The sequence below is a fragment of the Ammospiza caudacuta genome, chromosome 1 (assembly GCF_027887145.1).
Source record: "Ammospiza caudacuta isolate bAmmCau1 chromosome 1, bAmmCau1.pri, whole genome shotgun sequence".
Classification (NCBI taxonomy): Eukaryota; Metazoa; Chordata; class Aves; order Passeriformes; family Passerellidae; genus Ammospiza; species Ammospiza caudacuta.
The window spans coordinates 32,870,252-32,897,969 of record NC_080593.1 but is presented as its reverse complement, the minus strand read 5'-3'; the positions used below and the strand labels follow the sequence as shown (position 1 = coordinate 32,897,969).

The 27,718-nt window shown below is 39.8% G+C and overlaps 1 protein-coding gene across 1 annotated transcript in view; it reads left to right on the top strand.

The window, feature by feature from the left end:
• IGF2BP3 (insulin like growth factor 2 mRNA binding protein 3) overlaps nucleotides 1-27,718 on the top strand; it is a 112,348-nt gene that overhangs the window by 6,796 nt on the left and 77,834 nt on the right. Inside the window, exon 4 of the mRNA XM_058805763.1 lies at nucleotides 18,074-18,122. Coding sequence (XP_058661746.1) covers nucleotides 18,074-18,122 — 49 coding nt within the window. The remainder of the gene's footprint in view (nucleotides 1-18,073; nucleotides 18,123-27,718) is intronic.

Here is a 27,718-nt window from a genome sequence, read left to right as displayed (position 1 = left end):
ACAGAAGGTAGCCTGAGAAATATACTTGTAGTGGACTTTAATTTGTGCATAGATATGGTAAATTTTAAAGGAGTGGAATAAAAAATAATATTTTGGAAGTGTAATTCAAGGGTAGTAAAAATATGACCAGGAAATGTTTAAGATTTTTTTTATCATTTCTCCCTTTTTTTCCCTTCAAGCATGGGGTAATAACATTTTCCACATTTTTGAGACCTTGAAGGTGGCATTTTTATAAAATGGGGCTGTGTGCATTTCAGTCACTCTTTTAAGTGCAGAGCATAGGACTCTACAGTGCTGGAGTCCTTTCATGGCTTCTGGCTAGCTACTGGGTGGACTTCAAATGCTTAGTTTTGACCTGAAAATTTTTGAATGGTCTAAGATTTACCTACCTAACAGAAACTGTGATGCTTCCCATAATGCCTGTGAGAGAGGGGCCCAGGCAGAATTAAAATACACCTGATACTTAGCCATGGACAGGGCTAGTCCTTCAGGGAACCTCACACAAAAGATTCTTCACTCCTTAAACCTGTTCCTCTCCTTAGGGTCATTTTATCTTTTAGTGTTTTATTGTCCTGTGATTTTGGTGAAAAATACGTAGTGGCATGGACCACAGCTAAAGACAGTTTGTTCTGATGAGTTCATCCTTAATGAGCTCAGTGAGATAGGGACAAGACAACATTGATGTAGGACCTTTTTTTTTGTCATTAAGTAAATGGATAGAGAACGCCTGCAAAAATGGAATGCTCTAAAATCTAAGTATGGGTGAAAACTTCTTGCTTTGTATATAGAGGGGGATGGATTAGAAAGTTTGAATAGGTTTGATCCGTTTAGCAATATCAAGGTGCTTTACATGGTTCTAGAGTGTTTCAAGACCAGTTTATTTTAATGCACTTTTATTTTCATATGCAAAATGTCTATCTCCACATGAGTCCATTCTTCATCTCTAATGATGGAGAATATAGAACTATGTAAAGTTATTTGCTAATTACTGTTGAAAGCTAAGATAAAACCATAATTTTCCCTTATTTTGTCTGGAATCATGATGGAATCAAATACTTGAGCATTGTTTTATAGTTTTAGTCTCAGGCTTCCATACTTTTTCCTTTATTTTTTTTTCCTGGGCATGTCAAATGTAGGCACTTGAATTCCTTTTCACCCTGTATCTTTTCTGGATGAGTGTTACCTCTGCTGTCCAAATGAGGAAAATATCTTGGATGTGCCATCCAAAAATCTCCCTGTGTGTCTGTGTTGGGGGTGTGCTGGGGAGACCAGATAGCCCAGTGCTTTCTGGTGCTACCCAGGCTCTCTGGGCATGTCTGTCCATCTGGATACTTCAGTGATGGTTGTTCCTTGTCATCAACGGGAATGTGTGATTTGGCTTTGAAAAATTTGTGTGCGGGAGCAAGAGCTCCCGTGTTTTTGTGGTAAGTATCAAAAAATTGTAATTTTGTACTATCTCCTGGTTTTGCTTCTTTCCAGATCTGCAATATTGGTTTGTGAGTGTGTCTTCAAAGACAGATATATTTAACACAGAAAGAAATCTTGATATATGTAGTGGAATACTTAGCAAATGAAGTGCATATTAATCAATATTAATTGACGCTAGTAAACCTTAAAATACTGTATATGTAAAGGCAGTAAAAGAGTGGTGCCAAAAAAGGTGGTTTTCCAATTTTTTTTTCTGCCAGTGCATTGAAATTTCAAAATGAAAAATTGCAATATTAATTGTTATTTTGCTGACTCGTATCACTGTGACAGCTGGCACAAGAGGAACCTATAGTATAAAATGTCTCCTGTTCAGCACAGCCCCAGCAGCCATGTGCTTCCCCCATAGCCTGCCTCTTCATGGTGCAGGGGAATCAGCATCTGCTCAAACTGTCCTTCTGCAGGCCTGAATGAATGGAAAACTGCCACTCACATGCAAAATGAGGTGCTCTGTGCTTTTAATTAAGTCAAAATTTGGATACGATCACAAATAATGAGTCAAAGGAGGGATCTGAGTCTTCTTGGGTATGGGACTAAGTACAGAAACGAAACTGCCTTGAAATAGAGAATCTTCAGCTGGGAAGGGCTTTACTCCATTTTAAATTTTTTGGTGTCTTGATTATCTTGTGGCTGTAGCCTCTGCATTATTTCTCACCAATCAGTGGTTTATAAGAGAATGTGTATGTATATGTGTGTCTCTCGTGTGTGTGTGTATATATATAGCCACATATGCATTTTAAAAGATTCTATTACCATAAAATAATTTGCAGTTTAAGAAGGGACCAGCTAAAAATATCTAGAGAATTTATAAAAATAGTAAGGTTGGGAGTTTTTTTGGTTTTCTTTTTTTTTTTTTTCCTAGTACCAATACCCTTGAACGCAACTGGAGCTGAATGTTCACTTTTGAAAGATTAACTTTCATGCTCAGCTGAACTTTAGGAATGTTATTTTAAAATATGTAGTCTACACCATGTGTCTAATGCATTTTTCCTCTTTGAAAGTAAAAGTGTTTTATTGTTTTGGTAAATTGTTTTCTAATTTTTAAATGTTAAATATACACGTTCTGTGTGTTTTCCCTCAAAAATGGAGCTCACTTCACCTTAATGGAGCATTAAAAATTGTAGAGCAGAAATCAGAATTCCCAGTAAAGGGAATTCTAGTGTGTGTGTGAACAGAAATTTCTGTTGGAAAAAATAATAAGCTTAAGTTATTAGTTGGATTTGCAGTTACTTATTTTCCTGAAATTTCATATTAAAGCGCGGTCAGAGATGGAGTAAAAACCTTGTTGGGCTTGGATTTGGAATTATTCATGAAATACCTAGCATGGATTGATGGAGGTCGGGTGCTAATTTTCCAGGAACAATCAGGGCAGGAGGGCAGGGCTGGGGCAGTCCCTGCCCTGGGTGAGTTGTGCTGTGCAGGTGCTCCACACAACTTTCATCCCAGATCCTGCTCCTGCACTCTCTGCCCCCCTCCCCTGCCCTCAGAGGGAATCCTGAGCCCCCAGTGTGCAGCAGGGAGACTCCTGGGAAACAGAGGTGACAAAATGTCTCTGGCTTTGGTAGGGAAAATGCAAGTATCTAGCAAAGGCAAAAGACACCAGTCATTTGTTTGTGTTTTCTTAAAAAAAAATAAAAAACAATCAAAACAGTAGTTTTAAAGCACTTACAGAACAGATAATCCAGAAATTTAATTTTGGTGATAGAGTGGATTATTTGGTTTATAAGCATTGGGGAAATTCTGTGCTGTGGTGGCTTCCTGGTTATCATGGAAGAATAGTTCAATTTTTCCTCCTACATCTAAAATAAAAATTTCAAAGAAGAGTCTCTTTAGGACAAAACATACTTTATGGGATGCTTGAGGAATTTAGGTAGTACTTTAATCTACGACAATAGATTATATTTATAATGTAAATATTATCCTTTTTTAATATTCTGATATACCTGCTTTAAATGATTTTCTGGTGAAAGTTTGGTGGCAAACTTATGCAGGTAATGGCTAGGGAAAAAAAATTGTCTATCTTGGACTATTGCAGCTAACTTAGAAGTAATTTTTCAAATGACATTGCTAACTGTGCACCAGCTTGCACAGGCTCCCCTCACCATTGAGCTGCTAGTTTGTTAGAGTTATGTACTTCTGTGCTGTGGAGAGCACAGGAGTCTTTCCTACCAGGGCAAGAGGATTCCTGAGTGAAGCACATCTTTCTTCATGGCAAACCATTGCTCTGGGGCACAGAGGGAGCTGTTCACCAGGGCCAGGCCAGAGGGGTTGGATGCTGAGAGTCTCTCGATCTCAGTGGGTGCTGGGGCTGATCAGCAGCAGGAGCTCTCACACGGTGAGGTTTGTGTTAACAGGAGCTTGATTACTGAAACGAGTTCTAGGTGGTGGTGGGCAGCAGCCTAACTTGGTGCTGTGCTAACCAAAAGTGTTAAAAACTGCCATTGCTGGTCAGGAGGCACTACTGCTGACCTGAGAGAAGTGCTGGGTATCTCAGTACTTGTTTGATACTTGACTGTATGAATTTTCTACATGCACAGAAGCTTTTAACATAGGACAAGAAATAATTGAGAAATGGACAGCTCTTACTGTTGTTTTTTTTTTTTTTTTTTTTTAAATACTGTGTAGTCATTACTAAATTTCTTTTCAGAGTTTAATTCTGGAACTCAGTAGGAGTGGTGTAAAATTTTTCTTGTCCTGCTAATACTAGTTCATTTGAAGATCCATCAGAATGCTTATTCCGCTAAAATACTTAAAAAAAAAAATCCACCCCCAAAAGCAACCAAACACACCACATTGTTGTAATTGTCAGAAAGTAGAGAATATTTTTTTATTAAATACTAAGATATTTTTTTCCTCAGTGATGATTTGAGTCTTAATAGCAAATGGTGAGTTTCTGTTCTATTTGATGCCTTGCTCAGGGCTGCTGCTTTTTGTATTTATTTAGAGTGTATTATACACCTCTATTCAGAAATGTTCTTTTTTTTTTCCTGTCATGCACTTGAGAGAGGATTTTTATAAATCATGTGATTTCTTCCCATTCTTTTGCACTGGCTAGTCTTAAACAAGAAGTGATTGTTGACATGTAAATATGTCCCAAATTCTGCATTTAACATAGTATGATAAGCTTTAGATAAAAGTGGTGGACACGCCCTTTGTGCAACTGGGTTTTGTGACAGTTGTTCAGTTGAACTCAAAGCACGAGCAGAATTGTGTTTAACCTGTTTATAGTTGAAGCTACCAATTTTTTCTTGGAAGTAGTCTTGGGAAAACAGTTTGAAGACTTGTCATTAACTGAAGTCTTGAAATTATAAGGATTGCTCTACCTTTGTGTTTGACTAGCTTTGTTAAAATCACAGCATTTCATTCAGTGGCCGCGGTTGGGTTTTGCCTGCCTCTGTGGCAAATAATGAGCTTATGCATATTGCTTTTCTTCCTGGCCCTTGGGCTCACGTCGCCTGATCCACAGAGTTCACCCAGAATGACTGTTGCTGGTTTTGCACACGCTAAGCTCAGCATCTTAACGTGAAACTGAGACTTCTGCTCGGATCCAGCGCCGCACGCGTGGTTATTTCAGCCTCCCGCTGCATGGCAAGGGCTGTGTTCTGTGTTTTGTGCTGGAACACTTCAAAAAATGGTTTTTCAAATCAAAGTTGAAGTTGAGGTTAACTTTTTAAGCTAGATTTCCACCGCTGGTGGAAATCACATGTGATTTTTGTATTCCAGAAAGCCTCTCTTTGACATAGTTCTCCCTTGTGTCACCAGATGTGTCATTTTGGGTGGTACCTTTGGACAAAAAGGGCAGTAAAAGGAAAAAAAAGGGCAAAGCATGGAAAAGTCTGTCCAAAACTTAACCATGTTTTACCATGATGAAAGGCTACAAATTCCAAATGGCATTAGAGCAGTGATAGTTTTCTGGAGGTGGCTGCGGTGTGTCACTTATCTGTTGAGACTGGGGTGAGATAAGGAGAGGATGATCTGGTTTGAGGGGGGCTGAGGAGGTGCCCTGATCTCTTTTCCCTCTAACATCCATCCCTGTGAACTTCCCTTGCTCTCTGTGTGTAATGTGTATGTGGCTGTGAAGTATTAAAGCATGTCTTTGAGGTTTGGGGGAGGCAGTGATTGCTTTGTTTTGGGGTTTTTGGTATTCTGGTTCTGGTTGTTACTGCTAGTTTTGTCTCATTGCATAGTCCAGCTCTAGGCATGAAGCTGGTGCCAGCATCATTTGAAATAAGTTGAATTTTTTGGGGGATAATGGTGGGAAGTAAAGATGCACAAGCAGTAGTGTTAGCAAAAGGTGATCAGTAACCCCCAAAGAAGGGTGACTTACATCTGTGGTTAAATATCTTACAACACCACAATCTTCCTTAAGCTTCTTTTTTTTTTTTTTTTTTTTGCTATTTTAACTTTCTCCAGGTCTTTAAAAAAATGTTCTTAAATCCTGAGTTGCTGGGTATATCTATATCCAGGTGGAAAGGCTGAATTTAGAAGCTCTGAGAGACATATTTAAACTATGCTAAACTGTGCTCTCAGGTAAAAGCAACTCAATCTGTTTGTGGGGGCAAGTACCACCTAATTTGGGTATCTCTGTTTATGAATCAGTGCCATGTGATTGTAAAAATAAGATAATTACTATCTTGTGTGATAATAAGCTTGAACATCTGTATACAAACTAAAGTCAAACTAATTATCTGCTAAATAATTTATTAAATGTGGTCAAAATTATCATCTTAGTTCGTATGAACTTTGCTCATAATCTTAATTTAAATACCCAGCAAAATGCCATGTCTTTGAAAACTGCAACTTACTAAATGCAAATAATCTTAACGCTAATAATGATTAACTTATAAATTATACTTATGATTTAACTGGTTAGCTGTAGCATGATATAAGCATTTTCTCTTCTTTAAGAGTAACTAATCAAAAATTACCATTTTGCTTAGTTTAATGTGAAGTGAGTTAAAACAATGTCAATGTTAAATGCTCTGTAAAGAGTGTACTTTCCAGTGCAGAAATGTAAACTCTATTTTTTGTTCTCTGGTCATGGCAGTGTATTCAAATCTACAATGACTGTGAAAAAGTCAGTGCTGTCTGTGAAATTCATCCTCAAAATCTGATGCTATATCCTGTTTTCTGTGAAAAAGAAATTAAAAAAAAAAGAAATTATTTACAAGGTGATAGTATTATCCTATAATTGCTCTATATACCACTAGCTAAAGTCAGGGTAAATTTTTTAATAGCATTACTAATGTGGAGGAAATGATTATATATTAATTGTAAATGTTGCTAAAGAAAATACACTCACACTTCTTATATACAAACAATTTTTCAGAATAACTTCCCTTTGAAAGAAACTGTAGAATTGAAATGTTGCATAATTTAAAGTCAGTGAACAATTGAATTTTAGTTGTTGACTTTTCCAGTTGAACAGAATGAAATGATACTCTAAGGCTTTAATCAAGCCCTGGTATGAAAGCTCAGGGATTGCTTTCATATATTATACTATGTAAGCCTGTGTGCACTAATCAAAGCTGCTATGACAAAAGCACAGAAGATTGTTTTGGTAATTCTTAAAAATGAAGTTCAATGCAAGATATAATTAACAGCATTTCTATTAAGTCAATATAAAAATATAAAATATTGCAAAGGACTGTTTACACACAATCTGTGGTGCTTTAACTATGGCAGTACAAATTATTTACTGTGCATGAGGATTTACTGGTATAGATATACTTACCCTGAGCAAACCTATTGCTCATAAAAAAAAAAAAATTACATGGTTATTACTGCATAGATTCACTTCTTAAAATATGTCAGCTAGAGAGCTAATTTTTTTTCAGTAACCAGTCTTTAGATCACACCTTAATATATAAAATATTGCTTATGTGTGCAAGGTGTGTCTCTTTAGTTCTATGTACCAGCTGAAGGATGGCACATTCTATTCTTCAAGGGTGTAAAAAGGGTATAAAATTTTTTGATGGGAGACTGTGCAGGTCTTCTAAATAACATGTTACATTTTTCTGAAAGTACAGCTATGAAATAATTTCATTTGGTGCTCTTCTCTGCACAAAATTTTTGTGCAAGTGAATAACATTGAATTTGTGGAGGACAATTCCTCAGAGAAAATTACTGAAAAAGTGAAAATAATGTTTGAAAACCATACACCAAATTTGTTTCTCTTTGCAAGTAACAAATAATAGAAGTAAGAAGTAACAGAAATATAGAGAAAACAATAGCATTTAGGAAAGAAATTAGGAAATGCATCTATTGATATTCAGCATAAAAATGTCAAGTTCAAACAGCAGAGTGGTCACTTCTGATGACTTTTGGGTTTTGCCAGGGCAGGTGCAAGGAAAGGAAGCTGTTTGGTGGTGAGAGTGCAAACCCTAAGGGTTCCAGCACTCCTCTGGTGAAGGTGTTATATCCCATCTGATTTAGGTCACTTAATCAGTTTAAGGCCACGTGGAATTGCCATTAGTAAGGGACAGCCCTTGAGAGCTCTTCTTGCTGGTGTTCTGTAAGTTCAACAAAGTGTGCTGGGGAAATGATGGCTAGAGCATCAAAGTGAGAGTTGGCATCAGTGCAGTCTTGGCTACAGCATGCATCAATTTATACTTGAAAAGTTTGTCTTAAACTTGTGTTAATAAGGCTTATTGTACTGAAGCTGTTTAGATAGAAGAACTTACTTATTTTAAAGATGATGGGAAAACAGTAAGCTAGACATTTCTGATGTAAAACTGGTGGAGTATTCTACTTTTTCTCCTGTTAGTGTCGTCTAGAAGATTTAAAAGAAACAGTTTGTCTTTCTAGCAATTTAAAATTTTTTCTTGATTTGCCTTGAGATTGAAAGGTAGAAATTATTTTTAATTTAACAAAAAAAAAAGTTTTGTCATGTGAGCAAATTACCTGCAGGTCATGTTCCGGATTTTGCTGGAACATCAGATGACGAGCATAGTATCTTTCAAATGCTCAATTATCATGTCAGTCTAAGCTGTCCTCTTGCAAGTAATAAAAATGGAAGTTTCAGTCAGTGTGGATGCAGAAGGAAAGCCATGCATGCATGTGCACACACACACACACACTCTAAATACTTTGAGTGGCTCTAAACACTGGAAAGAGCCTGATACCTGCAGCTCCATTTGTAAGTGTTGATTTGCTCTGTGCATTTGTTAATTTTACTTTTGGTGTATTTTGTTCTTTTAAGCACTAGGACTATTAATATTTTTAGATATTATCATATATACAGTTGCCTAAATGAAGTAGTTTGCCCTTGTTTCTATCCTTTTTTATCGTGGAAGAGAGTTGAAAATGTCAGGGAGCCAGTATGGTAGCTGAAGTTCACATCTACACTTAAAACCAGACTAAGAAAATATTTCACTTATTCTAGATATAGCTGGTAAGCTTTTTGAAATTAGATGGTGTTTTCAGCAGCATGAGTGTTTGTGTTTCCATTTTCTAGACCCCACAGGAATCTTTGTTTACGGAGATCCTTTTTTAGGAATTGGACATTAATTTGTGTCAGTTTTTGTGGAGTAGCCTGAGAGAGGCAGTGAGCAGGCTTTTCTTTAAAAACTGCATGAGTAGGGTGAAACAGCGAGGTGGTGGTGAAGTGGGGTGAGTCCCTCAACTACCCTAATGCCACACTCAGTTTAAGTTCTGAAATAGCTTGTTCTCATCCTGAATGTTTTAAATCTGATATTTGATAGTGCAAAAAGAAAAAGTAGCAAATGCTGAGACTGTGTAAAAGAGGTCTTGCAATTAAATGTTGTAAGTGCATAGGAGAGCAACTCTTGCTATTTTGTTTCCCCTCCACTCCCTCCCCTCCCACAACTGAATTTGTTTAATCTGGAGGGTACAGTGAACTCAAATTGAGTATGAACAACTGTAGTTTCCCTTAAGTGTGACCTGAAGGAGACCAAAATAGGTTGTGCTCCCTGTCTATCGCTGTGGTGTCAGGAATCTGGGAAGCATTTCCCATGTTCTCTGCACACACGGGCTCGTGGTTGAGCAGTTGGTCTCAGCAGCATGGTGGCTACTGAATTCGTCTACGAGTGCTGCTAATTTTATTTGGATATTTCAGTCTGAGAAGGGTGAATCACTGAGTTATTGTTAGATGAGATCTAATCTGGTGCCATACCTCCCGTACCAAAAAAATGTTGCCAAAATTTTACATAGTATGTGCTACGTGTTCCTTATTTCCATTGGATTTCTACTGGTTTGCAAACTGTTGCCGAGTAAGAGATGGTAGTAGGGAAGAGGTGCAAAACAAAAACAGTGCAAGGCTTTATCCAGCAGCTACTTAGAACAAAGTATCTTGTTGGCTTTTTGATTATTGCAGTCTGGTACTTTTTTTTGCTTCAGAAATGACTCTGAAGTATCCTTCATCTTTCCTTTTTGCTGCTTGGGTTCTTTAAAGGGAGCTGAATTCACTGGAAATTACAAAAAAAAAAAAGATAAAAGAATTTTTTTTTTTTTTTGTAACCTGCTGCTCCCTAGCCCCTTGTGTGGCCACGTACTGCAGGGGAACCTGATACAAATTTCGGTCTGGGGCTGCTTCTTACAGCTGATGTAGATTTTCTTAGCTGGTTCATAATGGAACTAGTGACTGCTCCAAGTGGCAGGGCCCTGTGGGCACTAGGAAAACAAGTGATGGGAGAGAAGAGGCCTTTGGCTATTTTGGTGGCTGAAGAAAATGAGGGGTGTGGAGAAGAAAGGAAAAAGCTGAGCACAGTGTTCCATTAAGAATATTAAGTAAACAAAATATTTGTGCATGCTTAGAAGTCCTTTTGCTTTTAAAGGTGATTATTTTCAATCCTTTGTGCACCTCATGTGTATTTTCACTTTTGTCTATATCCCAGTTAGTAGCGAGTTAGTTGTGTGGTGAGAGAATAGATGATAAGTGACCATAGCTTGAAAAAGTTTGGTCATCAAAATCAGCTTCATAGTAGAGTTGTTTAAGGAATAGAGACCCCTGCTCAGAGGAGGAGGGAAAGAGAGTATGTGACATTTGGAAAAAAAAAACTTACACCCCTACCTCACCCCAAAAAGAGGGGGTGGAACCAAAGAAAACCAACCCAACCATAAATGTCACAAGCCACAAAGATGAAAAAAGCCATTTTTCTGAAGGGCACTAAAACTTGCCATTAGATTTAAAGCAGTGTTTAATTCTTTACTAAAAAAAAATTAAAACTTGACAACCTTTTCTGTTAACAACACCTGAAAAATGGAAGTTTTTTTCCTTTTTAATGAAAAATTCAATGTTAATATGGCAATGGCAGAATCTTCAGAATTTTCTTTTTAAAGTGCCTTTATGGTCCACTCAAGGGAACTCACAAATAATAAATATAAGCTTTTAGTTTAATTAGTGATGTGAAGAATTGTTGGGCTAAAACCCAAAAGCAGATGATAACAGGTGAGAGCGTACTATCCAGGTAATCCACTCAAACACAAGAACCGCAGCTGGGCTTACGCTGCTCGGTGTGCCTGCTTTGCGCGATGGGGCTTGGACGTGCCCATACAAACCTTCTGGCTGCCCTTGTGGAGCTGGCAGTCCATTCACAAAGCTGCAGGTTCCTTCAGAGTGCCCGAGTTACTCGTGCAAGGAGAGGGCGGCTGGGTGGGCTGGTGGCTTTGGGCGCGGAGCTGGCACTGCTGGCCCCGTACATGGCAGTGCTGGCCCCGTGCGCGGCTTTCCGATGGCTGGCCCCGGGCAGAGGTAGTAAACAAACCCCGTGTTTTGCAGGCAGTGGTAGGAAATTTGATCATCAGCACAGAGGGATCTGTGAGGTAATCCAAGAGTCATATTTTCATTCTGAATGCTGAGATAATGCACCTCTGCGAAGCGGCCGCTTTGCTGGGCTGTATGTGCGAGATGAAAGGGGAAAAGTGTAGTTAGGAGCCAACTATTGTGTCTTGCGTGGGCTTTGGGAAAAAGTTTTCTTTGTCTAAATTTTATGGAAAATCCTTATTCTGAGCCGTAGTATAGATTGCTTTTAAATCTGGGTCTGGGATTAAATCAGTCAACACAAAGAGAAGTATTGCTGCAGTTTGCCTGTGGCTTAGCCAAGTTTTGTCTGCTTGAATTGCTGAATTGGGTCTGAAATTGGAGCAATAACATTTCCTCTTCAAGTATTGTGCTGACCAGATCAGTGTGTAGAAATAAAAAGTGGTGATGTTTCTTAACAATTCAGTATTTGAAACCCTTCTCCTTTATTCTAGGGTAGGTAAGTTGAAGATGAACTGGCTGTTTCATGAGCTAACAGCTTGATTAGACAAAATATAGTAATGGTGCCATCAGGGTGCCTTGTAATATAGACTAGAAATTAAATACCTTTTAATATAAGTGATATAAACACCTCTGTTTATCACTTAACTGAACCTGAGTTTGTTTTTGAAAGAAATTCAGAGTACCTTCATTTAAGGTAGGAAGTGTGATCATTTGGTTTTGTATTAGTCAGAGCTAATTTTTAGGAAAAAAACACGTTGAGATATCTAACTGCATGAGTATATGCATACAAAATTTCATAGATAAAGATGGCTTAGAATATCCATTCAATAAGCTTTATTTTAATGGACTTCTTGCTGTTTATGAGGTACTTTCAGGAGTGAAATGTGAAAAATTTAGAGTGAAAAGATTGCTTAAGTCCAAGAAATTTCAGTGTGAAGCGTGGGGCAGGCAGAGACTGCAGCACCTCTTGCAGGACAAACCACTCCAGTGGCTCAGTCTGTCATTACTTCCACTTACCATAAAGAAAATAATGACAATTCCCCCTCCCACACCCTGTAACTAGAAAACTACTGCTTTTTCCCCCAAGTGCACTGATCTGAATTGAGAGTTAAGGATTATTTATTTTGTCCTGTACACGTGGCTGCTTTTTTTTCCCCTTTCTTCCCACTAGAAGTGTGTTAAAAACACTGATTCACTCTGTTGTGCCCAAGCATCAGCTACTTGAAGCAACCTGAGGGGGAGAAACTAATGTACTCTGTGTGGGGGTAGCTTTTGTGTGGGATTTTCCCTGCCTGTTTTTATTTTGCTGGCTGCAGTGTAAATAATAAGACACCTCTTTCCCTTCCCCTATAAATTCAGTTGATTACCAGCAGTTTTCCATTTGGCTAGGAGAGTTGCTAACTTTGTTTCCATGGCTGTTCCTGTCAGGACTTTTCATACAGAACTCATTTCTTACCGTATGGCGTTACCCACATTCCATAGAAGGTTTTTTGCTGTGTGGTGTTTTTTTAACGTTTCATCTCCAGCTGTCTATGTTCAGTTTGTGTTGTCAGTGAAGGAAGGCTGAGAACTGACAATTTTTGTCTTCCTGCCATTCTTTGGAGCTCGGGGAGAAGAGGGGTTGTTTTGGTGAGTGGGTTTGCAGTGGCATCACATGTAGCTGTCAGAGCTGGGGCACCACAGGCTGGGAGGCAGCACTGGGGGTACCAGCCTTGGTTCTGTGGGTATTGGCACACTCTGCACCTGTGCCAAGACTGTTCCAGGTAACCAGCATGGTTACAGACCTAGAACACAGGAAATGAATAAGCTTTTGCTCTTTGCTTGCTCTTAAGAGTGGCAAAGGTAGACCATTTGCTTTCTACCCCATAGGTATTGAGTTCAAACAGTTCAATGGACTAAGATTGTGGATGTTCACTTGATCTGCTTTCAAACATGTTTAAGTCTTTTTCCATAGGCTCTTGTTGAAAAGGAGTATGTTTGTGCTCTGTGGGTTTAAGGCATTAATGTTGTGTGTAGTTCATATGGCTGCTGAAATAAGAGACTATTAATGGTGTTATTGTTGAGAAATGGGAATTAAGGAGTAGGAGACAGCATGTCTCTGGGGGGGAGGGAGGATGGCAAGAAGGGCTCTGGTGAGAGTGTAGGTACAACCGTGTGGAAGTGCAGTCACTTTGATACTTGCATTTGTTTCCCTCTGTAAAATGTTCACACAACTATGAGATAAAAAAAAAAATAGCGGGGACTGTGAGCAAAAGCATGATACTTTATTCTTTGCTTTATAATTGTCTATCTTCTCTTCTTTAAGATTGTTTTCCCCTATGGGGAGGTGCAATCTGATGTGATTTGCCTTTGCTAAGTGTCATATAAAATACAGAGTGAGATTGTATTAGTGAAAGTGTACAGTGAGGCTTAATACAGGGAGGCAAAAATAGACAATTTTGACACCCTTTTAACTTACTGGGAACTTGATCTATTGAAGGAAGAGATCCTGGTGTATATATTGAAGGCAGAGAGAGAATGAAAGGGTATACATAAAAGTGACGAAGAAAAGCCACAATTTCAGCATTTTCTTTCTCCCACTACCCTCTTCGTAAGACATATTTAGTATTGTTTCATATGTGTAGAGGGTTCCTGTGGGCTGGAAGCCCTGGGTGTCCCTGCACATGTTTGTTCTGCGTATTGATGTATGAGAGGTGGCCCCTTCAGAGATCACTAAAATGGCTTTTAGTAAATTATCCATCTTTGTGGCACTTTGCCCTTTCCGTCTCTGTGCACACATGTAGCACAAATATGTTGATTTTGCCTGGTGAAGGGGCACAGTGGTGGCTGCTTGTTTTACTTGTTTTCAGTGTTGCAGATATATTTGTGTGCCCCAAATACGAAGCTCCAGAAGAAATATGTTGGCAAATGGTTGTCAGCAGTGGCTTAAAGCAACTGAATTCTCTTACCAGGATAGTACTTGAAAAGAAGAATCAGAATGTGTGCAATTCCTCTTAAGGAAAGTAAATTATTGCCAAACAATTGCTTATGGAGTACAGAAACCAGAGAAGTCTCTTTTCTTACCCAAAACACTTTTTATTAGGTATCTTTGAAAAAGAGAAATGAGTGGGAATACCTGTTCACATTCTGTGGACATAAGTAGCTTTCCAAAACCTTAGTATTATACAGAGCACAAACCTAATTTGCCCAGACTTTTTTTTTTTTTTTTTTCAGTTGACATCTATTTGCAATATCTATTTAAAATGGGAGAAATGAATTAAGAAATCTGCTTAAACTGGAAAAAGTGCATACACAAGTCTTATGTGAGTCACATTGATGAGAGGTGCTGGCACAGTTTTACTAAGAATTTCAGACTAGATGGGCTAAATATTAAATGAAACTGAAGTGTAATAAAATACCTTCATGGGATGAGAAAGGACTGGTTTTTGTTTTACCCACTTGGTGTGAGTGTAAGTAGTCATAAAGTAACAAAACTTGAGATTATTTCAAAGCAGAACATAACAAAACCTATGTAGGGTTCTGCTGCCTGGCATAAAAAAGCTTTAGGATCTTTGCATATTTCTACTTCGCTGAGGAAAACAGGGTGATGAGGAAGATGGAAAGCATCCTGAAAGCGCTAACTGCCTGAGATGGGAGTGTTTTTCCAGGAAGATACTCTATACTTTTTCCTTTCCCCCGCCTATTGAGTGGAGTTCTGACCCTGTGCAAGGAGTGCTTGCAGAAATCAGATCGCATCCTCACGGAAGCAGCTGCAGCTCCGTTAAACTCAGTCAGGATTTGTCAGCTTCACCCCTTTCCCTCTGCTACACTTTTGCACTGGGTTTGGGGTTTTCCCGAGGAGCTGCAGAGCCGGTTTCCCGCGGGCGAGCAGCGGAGCGGGTGCCGCTCGCATCCCTGTGTGCCGAGCGAGCGGGAGGAGCGATCGCGGGCGGGCGGGAGCCGCATCCGCGCCTCCGGCCCCACGTGCGGGACGGGAGCGCTCTGCTCGCTGCTCCTCAGCCCCTGCGAGCACCGAACAGCCGCGTCCTGTCCAGCCCTCCTTCCTGTGTGCACAGCTACAAGCTTTGTGGGCTTGTAGGCGTCCTTAAGGAATGTATTAGGACTTCTCTAATAGCAAACGAAATGGCAAAATCTCAATGTGTCCGTGATCTTATGCAGGTTCTGTGTGATTCCTCTCTCGGCCATGCAAAGCTTTATTCAATTATATTTTTCCCCCACGGCTAATTGCGATACAGAAATAGTGAAATAAAAAATTTCACATGCAGCGGTAAACAGCAGATTTCAAACTTGTGCACTAGGTGGCAAGTTAAAATTACTTGCAGCCAAGAAACTGATGAAGGTACAAATAGCTCCAAATTAAGTGGTGTGTCTATAGCTACTCTTGTACTTTTGAAGTGACCTTTCAGTTTTGTACAATAGGTGTCTCACTATTGCCATAAATTGAGGTGCACAACAGGACTGTACCTGTTTTGTACTTAGCTTGCCGTTTTCTTTTGCTGTTTGTGAATGTGGCAGGGGAACCAGTAATTTTAAGGTGATATTTCTTCCTTGCTTGTGTCCTTTCCTTCTCCTTTTCAGAATGTTCAAGTTATTTCTGGGCTACAAATGTTGGCTGGCTAAAGTTTTAAATTGTATCAAACTTTTTCAGTCCCTTGAAGCCACAAGGGGAAGGAAAAAGCCCAGTGCCAAACCTTGTGCTAGTCCTTAGCATTAGATGATTAAAAGCACAGATTGCATTTTTTGGTCCATCATTTGGGAGTCGAGCAGTAGAGAAGATTTTCAGAAGGATTTCCTTCTGAAATGAGATGTGACATGGTAGCTTTGTTAAACTTGTATAAGTGTTTCTGGAAAGGACTTCCTCCCCTCCAGCCCCTTCTCACCAGTGGATGTCCCCTGTTCAGTGGGAGCATTGGTGGCCAAACTTGGGTGTGGGGCTGGGGTGAGACCTGCTGTGGGTATGGGGGTGTTGGGCTTGGGTCCTTCTGTGAATGGTGCTCCCTGCTAGGAAACTCATGAATTTTAATTTGAATCTACAAGTCTGAGAGTAATGGCACAACATGCTTGAAGCACATTGAATAGTGTATTGGCTGCCAACTTTGTGGTTTGGGGTTTTACTGTATTAAAATTGCCCAGTATTTTTAATGTTGTATGCACATCCCCTTTTATGTTCTACCTCAGGATGCAAGTTCCAGGTTGCTGTGTGAGATTATTTTGATGTTTCAGAGCAGTATGTCACTGCTTTAGGGTGACTGGTCTGCAGCAGTATCACTAGCTGAGATGGTGGTCTGAGAGAAACTTTGCAGGTTTCAAGGAAATGTTCTGCTCTCTCTATTACAGTGAGGCAGCTCCTGACTTTCCCTGCTTTACTGAAAATGAAACCTTAACAGGGTTGTGTGTGGTTTGTGTTTTCGTTCTCCCTTCCTTGCCTATTTATATGACCAAATTCTGAAGTCTGCTCCTACTTGCTTGAGAGGGAGTGAAAACAGCTGAGAAATGCTACAAAACTAAGGCCTGATTCTGTTTTCTGGCCAAATCATGTTTGTTGCTTGATCCATGGTAGCTGTAGTGTTGGGGATGGCACCTCCACATGAGGAGCAGTTCGGGCAAGTGGCTTTGTGCTATAACCTCTGCTTGTGCCTTGAACAAAGCCTGTGGGGAAGAGCGTTTTAAGATGTAAAACACTCACTGCAGGCCTGGGTAGGTGGTGGTGTTAGGGAAAGGAGTGTATTTTAAAAGGATTTGGGGGCGAAAAGGAAAGCTTTTGATTTTATTGCTAGACAGGAACATCTCAAACTTGTTTTACTTGAAGACTTCACTGGCTTGTATAAATGTAACTGTTATTAAAAAATCCTTAAAGTGTTAAGCATTTTTTTCTGAGAGAGGCCATTATTGAATAATTAAAATGTGAGGTAGAACTAAGTGTTTGAACACAAGACACTTATTTTAGCTGCTTTGGTGTACCAAAATGCAGTTGAGACTTTTGAAGTCTCTGCTCTCTCTTGTCCCCTCTCCCTTCCCCAGAGCTCCCCAGGATGGTCAGGCTGACCCTACTGGCTAAACATACCTGAGCCTAGCCGAAACTGTGTTAATCTACACATTCTTGTAAATCCCAAGGGGTTTGTGGCATCTCTGGCATTTATTTGTTCTCTCACTTTGGGGGAAGGGAGAAGACAAAGGACTTGGCTGTGAAGGCAGCCAGCACACTGCCAGGCTTTGCAGCAGCACTTCAAAGTGAATGTTTTGTTTAGTAGATAAGTGAAAACTGATGTAAATTTGGGGTGAAGATACAATAAATTTACTGATTCTTACCCTTTCCTCCCAATAAGGAATGAAGAATGTTAATCATGTAAATATTAGAAAATAGTCCATCATTAGATTAATGAAAAGCTTAATATTAAACCAAATGTATTTAAATTTGTATTCCTTACCTTGAAGGATTGTGACGTTGTGATGTATTGTCTTGTTGAATTATAAAAAACAAAATAACAAAAACCTCTTCAAGTGTGTAAAGGAGAACCCAGTACTAATACATGGGATCATCACACCCATTTATAACAGAGAATTAGATACTGAAGGCCTTAAAGCTAAAATAGAAATACTCTTCAGGAAAAGTGGAGGCTTCATGAAATGTAACAGCTGTCAAATGTGTAACAAGTATTTCTGTAACAGTTCTTTGGACTTGAAATGGTTTTGACCTGACATTCCCCTCTCGGCGATCTGTTGGTTTTTTTGAATTCTGTATTTGGTTTTGCCCCTTTTAGTATGACAGATGCTAAAATGTATGACACTGCTATGTATAGTCTATCTTGCAATAATGTTTTCTCTGGGTTTTTTTTAAAACTATTTTCTTTAATTTATCTGCAGGAGTCGGAAGCTTCAGATCAGGAATATCCCGCCTCACTTGCAGTGGGAGGTAGGAAGTTACTTTAAAAAAAAAATTATTTTTGCTTAAAAACGATGCTTCTGTTTCTCTCTTTATCCACAGGACTTTTCCCCTTCCCCCACCTTCCACTTGCGTTGCACACACCACCCATTCTGTTCCGGGGAGAAATCCTTTGGAAGAGGGAACAATAGAGCCTTCTAAGCAATTCAGATAACTGCCTTCATTTCTGTTTTCCAAGTTAACCATAAAAAATGTTGAAATGGATTCCTTGGTGAATGCTGACTTCCTGATGCAGTCACTCTCTTAGACTGAAAGCTCATCCATTTTGGACCTTGCTGGTGTTTGGTGTATGAGTTCAGCAAACTTAATAAAAGTTCTTATTTAAATAATTGGTCAAAAACTTTTACAGAAGCAGAAATTTAGTTCTGGTCCCTCTTTGGGTGTTGGTGTTTTGGGGGACTTTTATTTTCCTTGCTCCTCTTTATTGGTGGCATTGTGGCAAATTGTTTGTTCACAGTATTCTGATTATTGGCTCTCACCAGTATAATATGTACTTGCTATTTACACTCCACTAATAGTGTTCTAATTTTTGCAGTAGATTGCCAGCTGTGAGAACAGATAAATAAGTTTTCTTTACTCTTTTTTTCTGCCTTGTATATGTCTAAAATGTTTTTTCAAGTTTTATTAGTGTCAAGCCATCCTCCTGCCTGAGGGGATTTGGAGGGTGGTGGTTTTGGGGATAAAGCTCCTGTAGCATTGTTCTCCACCTTGGTCTGTTGCCTTCATCTGACTTTCCATCTGCAGCTACTTCTTTGTTTGCACTGCCTGATTGCCTCCTAGCTTTGAAGGAAAATGGAGGCACTGGTCTGTTGAACCACAGGGTCTCTGTCAGGTATCACAGCACCTCTCACTGCTCCAGCCTGCCTTTCTGCTGCCAGCTGTCCTTTGAGCTTTTCCTCTGCACCTCCCAAGCCTTGCACACTCCTCAGCTTACCAGTATCCACTTGGTATCTCTTATTTCAATTTCATAACTGCTTTTTTATGTCAAACTTCTGGGAAGCATAGTAATAGAGATGGTTGAGGCTGACTAATTTGAAAATGAAGTTATTTTTTGGTACAAAATTCCTCTGAGGATTTTGTGTAGGAATAGTAAGTATCAGAGCAGAGGCATACAACTCAGATGTGAATAAACAGATGTTTAACAGAAGTGCTGAGTAGTTAAAAGAAGAGCAGAGTACTTAAAAATGCTTCTACCTGCTCATGACTCCTTACACATGTAGCTGATACTGCTAGTATAATACAGGTATCTAACCTGTTTCCCATTTGATTTCTGACTGAAATGATCCCTCTTCTCTGTGGTTGCAGTTTCTGTAGTGACATCTGGTCTCAGAGAGATATTTTCTCTGCCCATCTTTTTAAAAACACTTTGTCTTCCTAAAGTTCCCAAGGAAGAGCCTAAATTGTCCCTGTTAAAATCATCTCAGCATTGCCTACATGCTCTAAAGTTACTTTTACAGACCTGACCCTTTGAGCACAGAATTTATAGACCCAAAAGTTTCTACAATACTTTTTTTGCATTCTCCTGCAACACCAGAGTTGCCTGGCAAGTCCAGTTTGTACACTAACTTCCTAAAACTTTTCTTTGTAAATGCTGGTGGTCTGGCACCTCTGCACTCAAGCAGGTAAGCTTTGTCTGTCCTTAAAATAGTAGTGCTGATAAAGTACAGTGACTGGTGATTGAATTCATCAGAGAATTGTCCTATGTCAGTTTACCTTGGGTTCTGGTATCTTGTTTTTGGTGTTAAAATCCTTGAAAAAACTTCCTTTGAACCCTGTAAGAAGGTTTTTGATGATTCCCCCTTAAAACAAGTCTTTCTTAATGGAGAGAGTAGAAATGTATGTGTTCAAAAAAGGTATTTATATTGAAGCAATGTTCTTGCAGAATATGTTCTGAGTGGATGGTATGTGAGTGTGCATGTGTAGCAGCTGGAGTGATTTTACTTAGATTGTGCTTTATAGTCCCTCTGTGCCAATTCACTTGCCTCATCACCCCTTTGTTAATTGCTTGAATCAAGACTGATTTCTAATAGGTGTGAAATCCTTAGAACCAGAGCAAAACAACTGATGAAAGAGGTCTTTAGGTTAGTTAGTCCAGCCCTCATGTATGTTCCAGATTGAAATACAAAACACACTTTGTCCTCTGCAGCACCTTTCCTTTTACTGTGACACAGGATATGTGAAAAGAACAGCAGATTAATGTTCCTGTGAACTGTTTTACCCCAGTAAAGCCACAATTCAAAAGGTTTTGGTGCCATCCTTTGCAAAAGCTGTAGTAACTATCTTGTTTTAATTTTTTTTTCTTTATAAGAACAAGCTCTTTATAAAAAGCCCATGGGAGTGCCCCTAGAAGTCAGCGTGCTTGCCTCTGGTTCTGTGAGTCACAGCTGTCCTTGTGGCCAGGGTGTCACACAGTGGTTCCCACATGCCTTGGGCCATGTGGGACTGGGACCAGTGAGGACCTCTGTGCACAGAGATGGCCCTTGGCCCATAACAAAACACCCACAGGGCCCTCTTTAAAGGGATGCATCTATAACATTCTTAAATACAGCTCATCTGGAACAGAGCTTGGTAGCAGCTCCCACTTCTGAGCACCACAGATGAGTTTTGCATCCTGGTTTCCAAAACCAGAAAAATTTTCAGGGAATACTGAAGGTTAATTTGAACTGAGAATGTTTTGAGTTCCATCACCTGAGGAAGGTGCCCCACTGTTGATATAGGTCCTTTGTTCTCCATGTAGGTAGAAGCTGGCTTTTGAGATTTGTGGAATGCTGGAGTAAATCTGTTCCTGGTGAAAACCTAGAAACCATTCCACTGGTGTACCCTCTTATCTTTCTAAGAGACGTGCATGTCTATTTAGTAAAATTTAGTGCCATTAGTAGAAGAGAAGAGAGAAATCATTTAGTGATAAGGAGATTTTGACTTCCCCCTAGATGTAACTGTGTGTCCTGAAAACTCATGGTAAGGCACTTGTCCCACAGTTATTCTATATAGATTGGGAAACAGTGGGTATAAATGGCCAGAGAGTAACAAGACTTGTCAGGAATGAAGTTATTGAAATTCAGAGTAGCTATTTGCTTTTCTGAGTGTCCCTTTTGACAAAAATATTCCAACTAGTGTTCTCCTTCATGTAGGTTGACATTACTGATTAAAATATGACTCTCAAAAGCAGTCATAGCAATTGGGCTTGTTTCCTCTGTGTTATGTAAGCCCTCACTATGCACTTATCAGACCATCATGGTATAGGCAAAAAAGGTAAGATAACCCTTTTAGACTGTATTCAGAGCTAAGTGGTGGAGAAAAGGGCAAATAATGAACTGCTGTAATCTGCTGAGTTACTACTTTGAAGCAAAACCGTAAGGTTGCTATCCTGAAGAGCTCACTTGAAAAGTGCAGCTGTAAAAGATAAAATTCTAATTTATTCCAAGTCATTCAAGGTTAAGTTTGTACAGAACTTGTCTGGTAATTAATTTGAACTTCACAAGATTTTTGGCAAGATTCTGTAGGTTTCTGTATGTGTGGGTTGGGTACTCTTGTGCTCCTTGCCCAGATAGGAGAAGCTGGAGGTGGAAGGAATACAGCATCTCTGTATGAGCTAAGAAAATATAGAAGTTGCCTTAGACTGTGGTTGGGGTCTGGACTGATAAAGGGTCAAGTTTCTACTCATCCATGAATTCACTTGCATCTTGCCCCTACCCTCACTGGGCTGTCTCTGAGGATTCTGGATCAGTGACTGGTTCCATAGAAGCATAATGACTTCTGCATGCATAATCTTCCTTTTAGGCTGCTTACACATAATTTGCCTATAGAGGTTATTGTATCCATAATTTGTAATTTGGAGCACTCGAGCATGATCAGATCTTATTGTTTAAATAAATCCTTTTATCTTGTTGCAAAGTCTCTTTTGTGAAGCAAATTGTCAAACAGTTAGTGCATCACTTTTAGTGCTAATATGTGGGTAGTAACAGTGTAATATGTAGTGGTAGTACTCTTCCCCTTTGCTGTCCTCATTTTTGAAATACAGAGCCCAGACTGATGCTAAGAATCATGACCAGTGAAGGATTTGGAAAACCCTTGTTTCCTATGCTCTAGATATACCAGACTTATCTCTTAATCATTGGAAACAAGTACCCTGGCTCTGTTGTTGCTGCAGAAAAGTAAATAGATGTCTTTTTACTCTTTCCTGAACTGCAGTCTGTAGCTGATTTGACTCCTAGTTTGTAATGGCAAGTATTCTCTCTCTTAGCTTGTATATATTCAGCACTGGAGGGGTATTTGCAAGACAAAATTATAGGCCCTCTGGAAGGAGATATAGGTATGGTGATTTAAAACTGAAGTACCTATGCTTCTGGTGTACCACAACGGGAATTCAAACAGAGTTCTGAGAAGGAGCTGTGCAATGCCATCCCCTTTTACCTCTCTTTCTTTTAAAACATTTTAAAACTGACATCTATGGGTGTAGAAGATGTTTCGAGAGATTTTCTCTCCAAATATTTTTTCCATGTTTAGTGAATAAAACACTAGAGAACAGACTTTCAGGACACAGATGGTGCCAGAAATGGCACTTGCTGGCTCAGCAGGAAGGTAGCTGTTGAAGAGTTCCCACTTATCTTCTGTGGGCTTATTTCCTTATCGGTTTGGATGGAGCAGATAAACAGATAGTGTTGATGAACTTGGTAACAAAAAAGGTAGACTAAAAGCCAAGCCTGTGAAGTGTGAACCTGTTGAGTGAGCAAAGAAAGCAGGAAAAATGCTGTGAATGTGTATTCCTAGCTTTGCTGTGAGACTTGCAGGTTGCTTTCGGGGACAGAAATGTGTGGGAAGGAAGGTCTGATTTAGCTCTTCTGAAAGCAAAAAAATATTACTAAAGAGGGTTTGCTTTTCCTCACTTTTTCATGCAAACGAAAAATGAAGTCTCATAGTTATGTTGAGACCTCCAATGTTTCAGATTCCCCAAGCAGAAGTAGTAATGGAGAAGGATTTCTAGAGCTGCAAAGTGAGTGCGGTTTCTGCATTGAGATTTCCGACCGTGTGAGGAAGGTGGAGAGGTCTCAAACCTATCTGCATATTTTGTAAGACAACTTTGAGTATCACTAAAAGAATAGATACTGATTCTCACTGGGCAAATGTTTGTAAGCCTTACAGTGCATGAGTAACTGTCTTGAGGATCTGTAGTAGCTTGTATTGCTGCTTTGAATAAAACAGCTAAGCTCTGTGGGATCACTGCATCTCTGAAGAGATGCAGTGTAAAAACTAATCTTTGTGAGCTTAAGATGCAGCGTATGAAGAGGACAGGTGGGGATCTTGTGGATTTTAATGAAACTGTAGCAATTAAGAATAAGTTATGATTATGTAAAGCAGATATTTCTCATAAAACCAAGATGTAAATGGGAGCTGCAGGAATGAGCTGTAAGTAAAATGAAAAGAACTCTACAAGCAGGGTGACTCAACAGTAAAGATGTATACAATATATCAAAATAGGGTCTCTCACCTCAAGCTTCCTCTAAGAATCCTAACTTGATGTAGTGCTATAAAAATAATGTTTAGCTATAAAAACGCTAGCAGAAAGCTAAGCATGCACAAATCTGCTGCTGCCTGCTAGGTCTGGGAATCTCTGGTAGGGATCTTTGAGAAAACAGTGTGCTACATCAGGCACTAAGCTGTATTTCTTGTCAATTGCTACTTGTCCTACTCAGCAGGTGAATGGAGAACATGTTATTCTGCTCCCTGCAACAGTCTTTTACATACTGGAAGACCTATGATGCTTTGGGAGGTTTAAGGAGGGAGTTTAAGTTCTTTCAACTTCTTCTCAAGACTCATTTCTAGACTATTGATTGTTGTGAAGTCTCTTACCTGGGAATGTCCCATGAGGCTTCTCCAGAGTAATTTCTATAGTTTAGGATTGCTTTGAGCTCTTGGCACCAGGTATATTGTCATTCCATTTCAGCTTTGTGCCATCTTCAAATTTAGTGAGCAGAAACCTGACATAATACTAGATGGTGTATTCCCTGCAAACCCTGTGAAACTGAACCTTTTGGTTTGACAGTGGGTTGGTGATGACTGTGACCTACAGGGATCCCAGGGTCAGCCTCTCACCTGCTGTTGTACTGTTGGCAGTGTCTGCCTTGTGAGCTTGTTGTACGGGAGAGTGTCAAAAGCCTTTGGAAGGGAGATCCCCTTCCTTTCCCTGATGAATTCTCTTAGGATGAGAAACTGGAGATATTTACCAAGAATTATGTACATCAAATAAAATTTGAATCTTGATCACATCCTTCATTTGATTCCTAACTACAGGATAGAGGGCAGGGTACCTTCTGGGGCAGTGCAGATCTTCAGAAAGGCACTGCTTCCTCCTGGGCTTGGCTCTATACCCAGAGGAGCATGGGGGGCTGCCTTTGCTTCTCCTCTGACAAGAAGAAAAGAGAGGGTGATCATCTTTCCTTTCTTATCTGACCTGGGACACCCACTCTGAATTAACTGCTTTTCCTCATCCATGTATATTTCCCATTATCTGGCTGGGCTTAGCTGCAGGTGAGGCAATCTGATACATGAAAGTGACCGTGGCAGACCACCCAGTTTTCACTTCAGATGACATACTGGCTTATGTTGGGATTTTAATTGCCTGGCTTAATTATAGAGGGTGATATTTACAGGTATATGTGAGGTAATCAACACCACTTGCAGGTGTTTAAAATACAGTGACGGAGTGGAGGTCCTGGGATAAATATGCAATTAGCATACTTCTCAGGTTGATTTATTCTTACAGATGTGTTTGTTACAGCACTGCTGATAATTGTCATACAGTTGTTATTAACAAGGGGAAAAATCCAGTGAGGAAAGCTAATTTTGAGATTTGGGCTGCAGCATTTTTTTATTTAAATCAGAGTCCTACTAAAAACAGTTGATAGTGATACTTTCATCAAACGTATGCCCCTCTGTAAGACTTAATGTCCTAGAAGTCCCTAATGAAGGTATTTTGTTCTTCTTCTATTATAGTTGTAGGCTTAGAAAAGTCATATTGCATTAGTTAATACAAAGGTTTCTCTAGGAAACTTGTGTTGTAGTAGTTAAGTAGTGAGTAAGGAAGTTAGAGGTGAGGTGAGGGCTCTGTTGCACTAAGCACCCAGAAGATATAGAAGGTGATCTTCCAACCAGAGGAACTAGATTTAGGGTTAAAACCTTGCTTCAGAGAAATGAGGAGACTCGTGGTATCACAGCTGGTTGACTGACCTAATTCCTAGGTGTGCACGTTGCTCTTCTTACTCCAGGTGGCCCAGGAAATTAAGTCAAAAGAAGAGGAAGTAGAAGATTTTGGGCTGTGCTGCAGGAAATGTGGTGATGGGTGGATGTTCAGGAAGCCACAGGACTCATATGGCAGAGGCAAGAAATTTGTCTGAGCAAGTTTCAAACTGTGCCTTGAGGTGTCTCAGCTTTTTGACCATGACCTTGAGCCAGCTGAGTAGTAAGTTGCAGTGACTTTGGAGCAAGGTTTGTGAGATGCTGTGGAGGGGACAAGGAGTGGAGAAAAGCTTCCACTTGGACCTGAGACTTTTAAGCTGGGCCACACAACTTTGTGGTTCAGTGAGTTATCTACGTATCTGCTTTAGGAGTGTAAACTGCTTTTGGTTGTGATGGGCTCTAATTGTCAAAACACAGCAAACTGGTGACTTTTAAGTGTTAAATTCCAGCTAATATGTGCATAATATTTGTCTTTTGAGACTGCTTTTGTAGCCTGGTCTTACTAGTCTTACTTCCCTTTCAGAATTCAATGCTAGAAATAGCCAAGTGAAGGGTATAGAAAAAGGAAGAAATGTTTCAGTGCAACTGTTTGACCAAAAACTTTCTCCCATCCGAATTTGCTCCATTGTCCTGTGACTCAGATGAGAAAGTCTGTTCTCATTACTGGTTTTTAGTCTTCTGTGATAAAGGAAATTACAACTTGTAATCTCTTAACTTTTCAGAAATGTTCTAATACCTAAAACAGCTGTTAGTGTGCAAGAATTTTGGCATTGTCACCATAGGGTTGCTTGGCACTGTTAAAACAATGTGTTGCTTGCAAGCCTAGAATAATAGTTACTTGTTTACCCTGTCACTAACAGTGACCCCAAAACTTGAGAAATCTTAACATAGAAAATTTTCTTGGTTCAAAACTTTTTGGGAAACCAGCCACCAATCCTTCCTTTTTGTTTGCAGTTCTAGAAACATGTTGGTGAAGATCTTTGTTCAAGGACTCAGTTGTAAAGGTGTTGCACTCCTTAGCTATAATTTCTACTTAAGGAGTCACTTTAATCAGGATGCAACCATTTATCCGGCATTGTGACATGTTTGTTCTGAGAATTACAAAACCATTCAGGTTGAAAGGGGTCTCAGGAGGTCTACAGACCAACTTTCTGCTCAAATCAGAACTCTGTATTGAATTCAAGCCACTTTACTTAAGGATTTGTCCCCTCTGGGAGATCTCTAGAACTGCAGTTCTGCAACCTCCCTGGGTGACCAGTTCAAAGGATTGATTATCCTGCTGGTGAGAATTATTTTCCGTGTGCCTGATGAGGACATCTGTTGTGCCAGCTTGAACCTGGTGTCTCCTGCTCTCCCACGCTCCCCCTCTGTGGAGAGCTTGGGTCTGTCTTCTCAGTGGCCTCTGCGGCAGGCTGCTGCTATGCTCTCCCCAAAGCCGTCAATTTTTGGGCTCAACACGCCCATTTTCCTCAGCTTTTCCTTGACTGGAGAGGTGTTCCAGTCTCCAGTCACCTTGGTGGCCCTTCACTGAGTTTATTCCAGGTTCTCAATGGCTGTCTTGTACTGGAGGTCCCAAAACTGGCTGAAGTTTTTTCCTGTGAGTGGTTATCCCCTTTTACTCAGTATTCATTAAGTTTACTCCATCCACTGCCTGTGTTCTTGTCAATGCAGGATGTTTTTGACCTCCTCTGCTGCCAGATCAGACATTTGTTTCTTCCCTCCAGGTAGGACGTGGCCAGGTAGGGTGCCATCCTCTGAGCCCTAATGTTACTCAGTAGAGCATCATTACTGGAATTTGGGCTGAATGTAGAACCTCTGCAAGTCTCTAACCTATATATATAGCAGGCAAACCTGTCTGGGAATGGTGTTGCAGCTCTGCAGATAGATCTTGGATGTTGTATGCCATTGCTGGATGAATTTCCTTAAACACAGTGATAAATTAAGCCATTGTTCAAATCACCCTTAAGTGAGGCAGCCTGGAAATCAAGTGAGTAGCACCACCACAGTGCTGGGAAGAGCTGCATTTCACAGGTTCATTGCCACTGGTACTCCAACAGCATGAACCCCAAACTGCCAAGGAACTGCTTGCTGAAAATGGTAGGTCCTGAAGCTTTACAACCTCATAGCAAGTCCCAAAGTGTGTTTTTGGCCCACAAAGTAATATACTTTTCTTATAAGAAATATATACTTATCCCTGTCAAAGCTATTGACACAGTTTTTCTTTGTCAGTCTCTTAGTTAATTATTCATGCTGCCTGATATCAAAATCTTACTCAGTTTTCTCTCTGTCAAATAAGGAGCCAGTAGTTCCTACTGGTGTTAAGTCTTCTG